This window comes from Asterias amurensis, chromosome 2, assembly GCF_032118995.1.
Source record: "Asterias amurensis chromosome 2, ASM3211899v1".
Taxonomy (NCBI): Eukaryota; Metazoa; Echinodermata; class Asteroidea; order Forcipulatida; family Asteriidae; genus Asterias; species Asterias amurensis.
In genome coordinates this window covers 28642909-28656044 of record NC_092649.1, presented here as the reverse complement: position 1 = coordinate 28656044, position 13136 = coordinate 28642909, and the positions used below count along the sequence as shown (strand labels likewise).

The 13136-nt window shown below is 38.1% G+C and overlaps 1 protein-coding gene across 7 annotated transcripts in view; it reads right to left on the bottom strand.

Annotated features, from left to right (window-relative positions):
• Window positions 1-13136, bottom strand: part of LOC139954582 (orphan steroid hormone receptor 2-like) — a 28758-nt gene that overhangs the window by 15041 nt on the left and 581 nt on the right. For 3 of the 7 annotated variants that reach the window (XM_071954449.1, XM_071954452.1, XM_071954453.1), the window contains exons 2-7: window positions 6873-7025; window positions 4805-4849; window positions 3764-3823; window positions 2811-2855; window positions 1667-1813; window positions 1149-1308 (exon numbers count right to left, since the gene is read on the bottom strand). In XM_071954449.1, the coding sequence (XP_071810550.1) occupies window positions 1149-1308; window positions 1667-1813; window positions 2811-2855; window positions 3764-3823; window positions 4805-4849; window positions 6873-6965 (550 nt within the window). In that variant the 5' untranslated portion in view covers window positions 6966-7025. Of the gene's footprint in view, window positions 1-1148; window positions 1309-1666; window positions 1814-2810; window positions 2856-3763; window positions 3824-4804; window positions 4850-6872; window positions 7029-12825; window positions 13050-13136 lie in introns of those variants that run through there. The other 4 variants (XM_071954451.1, XM_071954450.1, XM_071954455.1 and 1 more) reach the window with 4 other exon arrangements.

Here is a 13136-nt window from a genome sequence, read left to right as displayed (position 1 = left end):
AAGGATCCTACGAGCTGAAAATGCAGAATTCCACAGTAAGCAGTGCTATGAAATTGGGCATAATACAATATGATTTTTAAAGGCAGTGGACACTATTGGTAATTACTCAAAATAATTAATAGCATAAAACCTTACTTTGTAACGATTAATGGGGAGCTGTTGATAGTAAAAAAAACATTGTGAGAAACGTCTCCCTCTGAAGTAATGTAGTTTTCGAGAAAGAAGTAATTTTCCACGAGTTTGATTTTGAGACCTCAGATTTAGAATTTGAGGTCTCGAAATCAAGCATCTGAAAGCACACAACTTCGTGTTACAAGGTTTTTTTTATTTATTATCTCGCAACTTTGACGATCGTTTGAGCTCAAATTTTCACAGGTTTATTATTTTGTGCATATGTTGAGATGCACCAAGTGAGAAGACTGATCTTTGACAATTACCAATAGTGTCCAGTGTCGTTTTTAAAGTGATACAACCCTAGCTTCTTTACTGGACCCAATTTCAGGGCTCTGCTTACTGTATGTGAAAAACAGGCACTAGCTGCAGAAAAGGCTACCCTTATAGGAGCATATTTCACAGATTAGCAAGGCTTTTTTCGGCGCACATGCCTACATCATGTTATTAAGAGCTCTTTTGTTTTACAAGGCCAGCACAGATATTCAGCCATTACTTGTCACACAAGCAACTTTTAGAGGCAACCAAGTGCAGTGCATCCTACAGGGCCACAACTTTTCTAAAAATATCTTACGATCCCGAAGAAAGACTTAGTGAACGTTGAAATGTGAGACTGCCTGGAACTGGTTGCCTGTAAATTGTCTGGGGTGACATGGGCCTCACCCTGTAAGTGGAGAATGGTGACCCTAAGTGCAGACTTTTGTCATTAGCCTTTTTGAGGTATGGTAGACACTATAGGAGTGCACTGTTTTGGTTTGGGTTAATTCAGACAAATTAACAATGATAACAGTGATAATAATATTAGGCATTTATAGAGCACTCTTACACAGGGTACCAAAGCGCTTTCCAAGACACTAAACAATGAGCAACTAAATAAACCCAAACCTATTAGTGTCATAGGCTTGTATCCACCATATATCAAAATGGCTCATTAGCATAGCCATGACATTGGGCCCTGATGCCCTGATTGAACTCACCTGATGCATTGTCTCCACATACCATACATGGTTCAATGGGGCGCTGTGCTGGCTTACGATCCACACCCATTGTCTTCATTGCCATCTCATCAATAGTAGCTTGATGGTCAACGCGGACCAACTGCTCCACTGTGTGCTGGTTAATTTGAACCTGCTGAACCTACAAGACAAACAGCTCATTACATTAACCCCTCCTTTAACGACTCACTATCGGCCTTGGAATTTCATTATTGAGAAGGCAAGGCCATTTTTTCTTTTGCAAAGGGCAATCAGGGGGACATTGTTTTTTAAATGTCTATATACCAATTCAGGCGCGCACCGGGCGCGCAAGTGTTGAGCACTGCAGCCATTGCTGAGGTAACATGTGCCTAGTTTTGTGCACAGAGACATGAGGAAATCATGTTTCTTTTCACCCTTTGTGGAAATTAAATGTTTTCCTCAACGACTATCACAATTTCCTTGCCAATATCCAATCACAACAGCATTATAAGGTGGGGATGTGTATTTCTGTATTATACCTTATATGTGTCAATGTGAACCTGTTGACCGGGTACTTGGTTGATAGGCTGACCAGAACTCACCATGTGACCTGGCATTTTGACCACTTGATGGACGGTACCAGGCGGCATCTGCTGCACGATGTGTTGAACAAACTGTTGCGACACCTTGGGAAATAACACACATTGAAGATTACATTAAGTAGAATTTGAAACTTTGCATGGTGGAAATACGATCGTTTTCTGGAGAAAGCTTTCTCCAGAAGACGATCAGAGCATACTGATCGAAACGTCGAGTTGAAACCAACGGTTCTTTTCAGAACCACCCCAACTCATTAGAGATAGTCGTTACATGGTGTTACCGCAAACCTTTCCATATGAAGATTACATTGTGCATTCAGTAGACTCAGAATCAGAGTAACCCAAGCGTACACAGCTTTTCTTTTATAAATATCTATCCGCATCAGACCACCGCTATTCCAATACTCACAACTAATGTAACCAAACATAGCTCTAGCAGCAGAGTCATTGAGCTACATGTACCAACAAACATAACATATGTGGGGTATGATGGGGTACACCGTGCTTGATATTAACAGAGGGTATCTCCCAAAATGTTCCAATACTTGAACCAGGCCTCGATTTTGAAAGAGCAAGGGCATCAAGTCATTTTCTCCATGGTACAAGGCCACCCTATGAGGAAACTGTAAATTTCTACTGAAGCATTTCGAGGACATCAAGGCAATGACAAGGGGCATGGAAGAAATCGCCTTCATTGCCTCCGTGAAGTATCAGGCCTGCTTGAACACTCTTTTCCTCTTGCAAGCATTCAAGCATAGTTTATGACGAACAGTACATTACTCTGCCCCCCCCCCCTTAAAAAAAAAACAGGAAAAAATACGCTGCTCTTTAAAATGCAGCGTAAAAATTCTGTTTTACAGACAGTGTGTAACAACTCAGACATTTTACAAAATTTCTTTACCATGTTTGTTTTTGAAGTGATGACTCTGAAGTTGGAGAGTTGCAGGAATTAATTATGCACATTTCTATAAAGCTTAAATTACAACTACCAGGAAGTAAGTGCCTTGCTGAACAATCCAAAGCATCTAAGCATATATTGATGCTTTACAATGTGTCACATTCGTCATGATAAACAAACAATTACCTGCTGAACGTCCTGGACTTCATGTATTTGATTCGGCTGGGAGACCTGTCCAAATAATCAAAACACAAACACTTTAGCGGACGTATCATATGGTTGAACGGAATATCATATCATATCATATTGGATGAAAGGTCAAACTGTACAGGGATGTGATAGGCTGTTGAAAAAAACTCTGAACTTAGAGCCAAAAGCTTGTGAGTGCAAAGCTTGGGAGTGTAAATGCGAAGCCTGCTTATATACATTTATATTTGGCTTTGAAAGCCCTGCTCTGCAATCTGGGGTATTCCATATGGGTTTATCTTCATTTTTTTATGAATTTGTTTTTAAATTTTTTTCATGGGCGTGACACGCGACCTTGCACCTGTTCTTATAAGACAGTTTCTTCATTCCTATTGGTCGAGAGCAACTGCTGAAACAGTTGTGCCCCATCACGCGATATGCGCGACGTGCACAGCATTCCCTTAAAGATGTTGTTTACCCGAGGACGGCGGAGGGCTTTACCATTTCAGAGCTGGAGGGGTGTTGTGTTGAAAGAAATCATTTAACAATTATAGTTTTTGCATTTATTTTACTTTTTGACCAAAAAGTGATGATGTTTTTGACCGAAAAGGTGTTTATGAATGGGAATCAGAGTGTGTTGAATCGGTTTTCAACTAGTGGTTTAAACCCGCTGAGGCCTGGTTCTTTATAACTTACCTCGACTTCGTCTCGGTAAAATTATCAAGAACCAGGCCTCGTTGGGATTAAACCACTAGTTGAAAACCTCTTCACCACACATTGATTCCCTTAGTAAAGATGGCCGTTTTACCAATTCCAATCTATGGATGAAACGTCACTGAATAATTTGTGAGCTTGATCTCCATTTTATATCCATACATTAAAATTAGTAAAAATGAACATCTTTACTGAAGTAATACAATATTGTCTAAACCAATATTGAATGTTAGTCCTACCTGTTCATTTGTTATTTGCTCGATAACATGATGCACCTCTTGCCCGCTGCTCTGTGGGACCTGCACAGGGAATGAAACAAATTGTCATTATTAAAACCAGGGCCCAATTTCATAGTGTCGCTTAATGGTAAGCAAATTTTCGTGCTTACTGTAGCAGAAAAATTTGCTAAGGTGCAAGCATATTTCGCATGTTAGCAGAAAAACTGGGCCGACATATTGTGCGTTTACCATGGATTTGCATTGTGACAGCTTTTATTTTTGTGCGGTAAGCACCGGAAGGTTAGCATGCCTTTTCGTGTGCTTATGGTTAGCAGCGCTATGAACATGAAATGGAAATCGCACAGTTAGCACAAAATCAGCCGCTAAGCAGCTCTATGAAATTGGGCCCTGGTCTGCTACAGAGACCCTAATTAAGTTCCTATATAACTTCAATGACACCTAATGTAACCAGTCACAACTGTTAAACCAAGTTCACTTGATATGAACATAATGTGAAGGTAGAGTGTAGGGTAGCTATTTGGCAGTATGCAATAAACTCAGGAAGTCATCGTTAGAATTGCAGTCACCTGCTTCAGACCTCATTCAAAGGGAAGTTCAATCAGAGCACATGGCCAAATTTCATACAACTGCTTTATCAAAAATAGTAAGCACAATAAAATTATGCTTACCAGAATAAGGTTACCAGGCCAGTATGCTATGTTCTGAAAGGGCAAGGGCTACAAGGCATTTTCTCGGTAAGGGGCACCCTATGAGGAAATTTCAAATTTATACTTGAGAATTTTAAGGGCACCGAGGCAATGACATGGGGGCATGGAGGCAATCGCCTTCGATGCCTCTGTAAAGTGTCAAGCCTGGGTGACTGGCCAAGTACCATGTTAAACAAACCATCTGTGAGTGGTATTCTGCTAAGCAGAAAAGTTGGTGCGATATTTTGAACTTGAGGCAAAAGTTGTGCCCTAATTTCAAGGGGACCATTTTCAAGTGGCACCAAGGCAACAACCAGGGCAACAGACACCATGGCCTCGCCATCCACTCACTCACCTGTTCCATATACATCACCTCCTGTAGTTGATTCTCTTGGGGGATCTTGAATAGGAAACACACACAGACAATTACACAATACACATTATTATGGTCATTCTTCACATAAAGATTCTCCAATAAGCCATTTGCATGTTAGATTTGAAAAGTATCTGGTACAATAACTTGCTTGATCACAAGTTACCACTTAAGCTTGAATTCATCAGATAGTCAAGACAAGTTGCTTTGTCACATGATTAGGGCAAGCTTTTGCGTAGTTACAGGAGAGATTGTGAACTCCCATACATATTCTGAATTGATGTGTATGGCACAATGGTACCAGGGTCTGCTCATCTGGAGGTTGCTGTGTGTGGTTAAAACAATTCTTTACCATTGCCTTGGTGCCACTTCAAATGATCCCACTTCATGATCACACTGAAATGATCCCACTTAAGGTTTAGCGAGTACTTTTTTGAACAGTAACGGATGTATTTGTTGGGTTGTGTTGGTTACAGTATTTATGATAATGGGTCACCCGTTTTTTCCGATGGCTGTTCGGACAAACAGAATGACGTTTTATTTAAAGACCTTTTTGTTTTGGCAAATTGTTCTCAAAGCATGACTTTGATTGGCTAGACAACCTGCTTAAGAGTTTAACATTCATCACGATCGACAAAATGAAATCTGTTATTGTACATGTAAATTGTAACATTAAAACTTTAGCCTAAAACACAACAATGCAAAAACTTCATTGCAAAGCCGTAGACAAGGTGCCCCCTTTCATAACCCTTGCCCTCCACTTGCCCCACAAATGAGATTGATAAATGCACAGTTTATAGCCCCCTAAATTATGCCTTTGCCCGATCAAGTGAAAATGTTTGGTGACATAACTAATTCTTAACAGCTGTAAAAAAAAAACTTAAAAAAAACACGAACATTTAAACCCTTTTCACACAACACAAATTCCCAGGTGAACGAAACCTAGGAAATTCCGGGGGAAGTTCAACCCCATAGCCACCCTATGTCTGTGTCACACCTGATCCAGTTTTTTTTCCTGAAACAAATGCACACTCAAGATGCTAGCCCCGGGTTACCTCGCTTAACCCCCACTCATAAGCAAGGGTAGCTACCTTCCGAGAAAAAGTTTTTTCCCTGCAAGTCTGTTGTGAGAGGGTTAGCAGTTCAAGTGTGAAAAGATCAAATAAATGTTTCTAGGAATTTCCTAGGAAACTGTGTTGTTTGAAAGGGGCCGTTTGGGGTGACTATAGGCCACAACTACATTGTGTATAAGTGGCCCTTGGCCATGGGTAAGAGGTTGAAGAATACGCCTTTGTAGTGATGTACAGTAGCTGCAGCACAAGATGGTCTGCATTTTTGGGTACAAGGTTGAAGAGATCTCTGTAGTGTTCTAGCCAATCACATAGCTGCAGCGAAAGCAGCTAAATCCTGCGTTAGCTACGCAAATTTGGTTGTATCGGAAAAGTCAATGAGAAACATTTGTCAATACTACAAAAACATTGAGAGTAAAGTTCGATGACTGAACAAACAATAAGCAGGCCATGAATTGTGCCACACAAAAGCAAAATTAATATTTTTTTTAAGACGAGAAAGAAACTTAAAAAAAAAAACACAAAACAAAAACAATGCAGTAGTAGTAAAGGACAGATCTCTGAGTGTGCTTTGTGCCTCTCTCCAGTAGTGGTGGTGAGAATAGTCAAAGGGATAGTACAACATTACTTAAGGGCTTTCTGGTGGGGTTTTCACACTGGTCATATTATATGACCAATTTTACATTACAAGTCTTACTTTCCAAATAAATTCAAGAATTACGGCTGAACTCATTTTAAGATTTGCCTCCTTTCTTTAAATCAAAAGTTGATAAAAAACAGGCAATGAAATCTCTTTTAAATATAACATTTAATGTTTTCCCTACAGTGCTTGCAGGAAGTCCAGGCCCTGTGTTCGTTAGTAAATGCAATGTTACAGGTTAAATGGTCTATACTGAATGCTAACTTTATAGTTGATGTTGTACTATCCCTTTAAAATTGTGAAAACAAAAGTGATGTGTGCTTTCAATTTCAGGGTTTACCTCCTCTGCCACCTCTTCCTGTATTATTTGGTGTTCCACAACCTCCATCACAGGTTCTTCTTCAACCTCTTGACTAACCTGCATGCTGTCCATGGTGAAACCCTAGTTGTCTTCACCTCATGCGATGAACAGATTGCAAAATAGAACCAAACCCTGCTGGGGATGAGGCAAAACCGAGACATAAGGATTAGTGAGAAACTTACCTATTGTTTAAAGCTTTGCATGGTGTGGATAAATAGGAAGAAACTATAAATAAATAAATAGTAAACTTGCGGGTACAACCATGTGTACATCTCTTTTTTGTGGGAGTGTTAGCTTTGACGTTTCAAACAGTATACTCTGCTAGTCTTCACGAATACTGAAGACAAACAGAGTATAGTACTGATCAAAACTCTGAGACCACACCGGTTTTTTTCAGAGCCACACTCCCCCTTTCAGAGCCACACTCCCCCCAAAAGAGATACACATGGCTGTACGAGCAAGTTTACTATTATTTATAGTTTCTTTCTAGTGAGAAACTTGTTTTAAAGACATTGCAATGATTTCTCAAACAGTGTACACACTGGGTACAAATGTTTATTATGGTGTGTTATTTTTCTCCTTAATGGGTGTAAAGGTTAAAGGTTAAGTATTTGACCTGTGTATCATCGGTAACTAAGTACTTGACAAAACAGACACTGTTAAAGGTTAACTTCACCACATGACCTTTAAGCTTGACCTAACCGACCCGACCAGCCGTAGCACAAAAGCAGATGCCTTGCAGCAAACTCAGATATACAATGTATTTCAACTACAAATAAGTCTTCATGCAATGTTTTGTAGTCTTTTAGAAAGTTCAATATTAACAGCGCCACTTCAAGATTGCCGAGTTCAGTTTCATGACGTGAAGAGATTATCAAACTGCCGACCCGTGATAAAGCAAAGGGTTTAAGGGCAATTTATTTCTGTGTGAAATTAAAAAAATATTTGAAAATGTAATGTGAAAAACAATTGTATACTGGTTTGATACCAATACTGCACAAGGAAATATGATTCTGAGATATTGAAGTCAACAATGTGCTCTGAGTTTCATAAATACAGGAAACTTTTGCCTCTCACCCATTCCATGAAGTCAAAAGTACGTGTATTGTGTCCACAGAACAACATCTCAACTTTCCCCTAAAAAATCTCTCATTTAGCAATTTCACCAATATACCTTGGCTTGTACATGACTATGAAGTACAGTGCTCACCTAAAAGCTTCCTTTTAAACACATTTTCAGGTAGGCATGCAAGCAAATGCCTCCATACCCCGGTTATTTTCAGTGTCCTTTGAATAGTTTCTTTTTATAATAAAAAAAACTGCCTTGCACTTCCAAAAACAACATTTTACCACAGAGAACTGCCTTGCCCTACTAAATAAAACAAAGCACAAGGCGAAAATGGTTCTCAATACTGAGAATTATCTCATCTCTCAACAATCTGACTGTCAAAATATTGTCTTTTCTGCACACAGGTAATTTCACCTGAGCATTTCTCAATGATAAAAAGTGTTTTGTAAAATTTCAGGATACAGGCCATAACCTTTCTCAAGGTTTGTTCTTTTTTTTTTTTTTTTGATTTTCAAGATAACAATGTTCTGAATAGATTGGGATTAATGTTATTTCCAGTTAAGGAGGGAGCACTGGTAGCATCGTCGAAACAAATGATTACATAACATTTAGGTTTTTTTTATTGACTTCCTCTCCATCACTGAACATGTTAGTATCATACATGTAGAGTTTGAAATTTTGGAACGTCATTCGTGACTTAATTGCAAAGCGGTTTGTGGAAAGTGATTTCTTTCATCAATCGTGACTACAATCTACAATGCAATAGTTGTTTTTGGAAGCGTTTATTTTCATCATTTATGGCTAAAATGAAAAGTGGTCTGTGAAAAACAAGTTTAACATTGTTCAATGTGATGAATTGCTTCTTTAAATAAAAAAATACAATTGACCAGAGCTCTCCACTAATTGCTCTTTGGCATTTACAGTACTGTCAGTTTCATCAAAGACACCACTGCATGGTTAAAAATATCTAGATGCAGACATTAAATAAAAGTCACAAAATGGATCAACACAATTTTCAAACCGGCTGGCCTGCAAATGATGCATTGACAAAGACTACACACACTCAGACATAAAATGTACAGGGAAGATGGCAATGATGATCCGTTACGTTACATAAACATTATCAAATGCGGACTCATCTCTGGGAAACCTTAGCCCACGCAACGCTACACAGTCCTGCTAGCTGTTTGCAGACAAACACCACACAATGTCAAAGGAGAGAAGCCAATGAAAGGCTACCCTCACCAGCCAGGTCAATAGTTCACACTGAATGCTATCTCCGTCCTCCTATTGGCAGCTGCTTGCTGCTTTGTATGGAGCCTTGTTTGCCAGGTCGCGCATATAATTGACCTCAACGACAAGCAAGCCCAAGCTTCCTGCAGATATGAATGCACATACACATCATTACACTGTGTATGTAAATGTGTGCAGTAACATGTACAATTAACTCATACTCATATTCTACAATTATGTATGTTATACCTCATTAATAAAATCCCCATGCCACTACTTAAATAAAAACCATGTGTTTTTTAAATATCAGATTAGTTATGTCTCGCTTGTCTGTTGTAAATTAACCAGGATTCTTTTAGTTGCAATAACATTTGAATAGCTTTGTGACCTTTGGATCTAAGGAACTCTTACAGAGATTTCCTACGGTCTCAACAAAGAGAAAATATATGAGTAAACTTAGTACGTATTCGGTATTCAGAATACTAACAAAGAAAGCAGTTTTCACAAGCCAGTCTTCATTCATCGCTTTTGGGGTTCCCAGATGTTATTGCTTGAACAAAGAAATTTTGCTGGAAGGAGAATTAAACCAATAATTTAAAATGTTAGCCTGAAATGTGTCTTCTAACTGTCTAATGATTATTTTCAGTCTAAATTTGCTGGCATGACCGTGACATTTACAGTTACACCTCCATGCCCCCGTCATTGCCCTGGAAGCTTTGAAATCTTCCATTGTTGGATTTAAGCCAACTAATCTTCAGACACTTATATATTTTTGGAGAAACTGACATTTCCCTGCAGTTTCCTTCAAACATTTGTGTTTTGTTTCATAATGAGCTTCTTTATTCAGGACATCTAAAATGTTTACAAAATCCTTTGGTCGTACAAAGTCACAGGGAGGAGGCATGTATCTTCTTTTGAGTTTTTTTCACATGTTTTATAACCAACTATTTTTAGAACTTTGTCAATGATATGAAAGGAAACTGCTTGATTCAAAACATTTTCCGATGGATTTGAAAAGAAATGAACGTGTAAATTGTGTATTGAGTATCTCTGAACCAAAAATTAAGCAAAATTTGTCAACTAGTTTTTTTTTGTAACGAGTGATCCCGACGAGTTATTTGTCATTCACCAGACAAAGATTGTTCTAGTCTTAAAAGTTGTGGTCAAATAATAGTATAACACAATGGGCTTTACAGTGAGTATTCTGAAAAAGCAGCGGCAACGATTTTCTGATAGAAAGTTTCTACGATTTTCTGATAGAAAGTTTCTAATGTGTAATCCTGACTTAAGCGCAGTATCTGAGCAGCCACACAAAAGGGTTTGTTGGTCTTAACGAATAGTAAAAGTGAAATTTATTTCCTTATCAAAACCTTTTCTTGAACATCTTTTGTCCAGTCGCCAGCTTCAACAGAGATGTTTGTATCCAGTAGGACTTTTTGTGATGTCAAATTTACTCTGAGTGTTTGCAGTCAACCCTCTAACTGTTGTTCCCATTTTCCAGTGAGTTAACCAACCATTTTGGAACCGATCAACTGCATGGCTGCTGCACAGGCTGTGTTTTGTGTTAATAGTAAAGTTGGTGCCGACTTGCATACACTGTATGTTTTAATCATCAAATAATTCCAAACCATGGTGGATGATATCAATGGATGGGCCTACTACTAGTAGTACTAGGAGATGTTTACTCACTTCAATGGATAATAATGCATGGATAGGCCTACTACTAGGAGGTGTTTGCTCACTTCAATAGCTCACTAAGAATATTTTGTCTCCATAGTGTCAGCAACTTCGGTAATTAATCAATATCCATCACTGAATATTTGCAAACATTACTGTCTTTTGAGAGGGTCAACATGGAAATCGCCCCAGTTACAAATTCAATCAACTTCCTAACCAAATAATTGGGTCAACTTTAATTCAATTAAATAAAGTCTGGCCAATGTGGCAGCAAGTGAGGCTGCCTGCTATCTAGCCCAAGTTGCGATATTGGAAGTGTATCAAAGGACTGTCAAAAGCAATTTGCAGGTGGTTACTTGCTATACATTGAACATTAGTCCTATACGATGATGGCAGATGGTTTTACATCTGAATATACTGCACCAACACAAAATCTAAGCAGTCTTGGGTCTTCGCCCACACTGATCATACAGGCTCTGTATACATTACATTACTTTCTACGAGGCCATTCCAATAATACTCATTTACAAAATGTAGGTATTCCACATAATGTACGCATTATCTTGGTTCTCTTTCCTGTGCAGTGCAACCATCAATCATAGCACATGGACAACCTAATGTACTGACTGATTGAGGAAGTAAGCGAGCATTTTTGAAATGTTAAAATTACTGTAGTACAATGTACAGTATGTGTGAGAACGTGTACCGGTAAATATAAAATATTAGGCCTAGAGATTCTATTCAATTAAAGTCTCCAATACCAACACAAATATTAAGACAAAGTTAACCAAATAATTCGTAGATTTAAGTTTCACTGGTTCAGGTTGTGAGTTTAATACTGGCCCGATACTAAAACCACTGAGTTGCAGTCCAGTGTGTACATTTTGAACCTGTTACGGTATAAAACTGTAGTATCAACCTGAAAAGGCTTGTGGACCAGTTTATTGACAAGCAAAATGGTGCCTCTGTAAAGTCACGGAAAAACATGTATAATTTGTTCAACAGGTAACAACGTAACATTTCCTACCTTCATGATTGTAGGATGGATGGTGTGTTTGTTAAAAACATAGAGGATGGGCATTAAAGGAATTATGATTCATTTTCTTCTTCCTTTTAAAAACTATATGTATTTTATATAGAACTTTACTCGACAAAGTTTTACCTTTTTCAGTGAAACAAATATTGAACCAATGCATTTGATCCACAAATTATTTAAAACAAAATAAAATAAAAATACAATGTTGAATAATACCCCAAACGTCTGAGGGTTTACCATATGAAAGTGATTTACACTGTACTGGCCTATTGATGATAAATGAATTGTTTGCTTTCATATTAAGTTAGTTTTAAAGAGACTTTCCATCCATGGTTTGAATTGTGTTGAAAAGAGTAGATAATGAGTGGAAATGCAAAGTGTGTGGTTGTTTATATTTTCCAGGTTAAAAAAAAACCCAGTAAAAGTCCTTTTGATTTGATCTTTTTTTCTGTTGATGCTAATTACAAGAATTATTTTTTACATTTTTAACCATGACTTGTAATGGTATAAACAAACAAAACTAAAATTCTATCTTTAGTTAGAGATGCGAAAAACAATCAACTAACTAATCAATTGAAAAAAAATTAACAAACAGGGGGACATTATTTTTAGAAACCTTTTGAAGATGCAAATTTATTAATTTGGTAACAAAAAACAAGAATTTGTCATCTTTGTCAACAATTTATTAGAGATGAGAAAATAGAATTGAATTTGAATTTTTAATTATATTTATTTATTATTTATTTAGTAGACTAGAGCGTTGTGCAGAATTAATATTTGGGAATGTAAATAAAATTAAATGCTAAACTGTTATTGTTTACATGCACAATTAGTGAGTTTCAAGACCAAGCCCTAGAAAAATGCACAATTTAATTTCATGGATGGTCTGCAAAACAGCAATAATCACAATCACGTACATTGCCGGCCCATGCCGCTTCAACACAGCTCAGTCCCCGTTGCAACCGCACCCTTTTCCCCCTCCGCGGCAGAGCTTTCCCATCCGAAACAGTAACTCGAAAACCGGCCTATTTTAGGTGATAGAAACATGCTCAAAAATTCCATGTTTTGACCCAGCGGAAGCAGACATAAATAAGTCAAATCTTGAGGGGATAGGCTAGCGGTTAAGACAGGGTCTCGAAGGTTTGTCTGAGGCAACCGAGGGGTCATTTTGGTGCACAAAGCGTGCCGCTCCGCGCACAAAGGTCAGCATGTCAAAGTTAAAATGGAA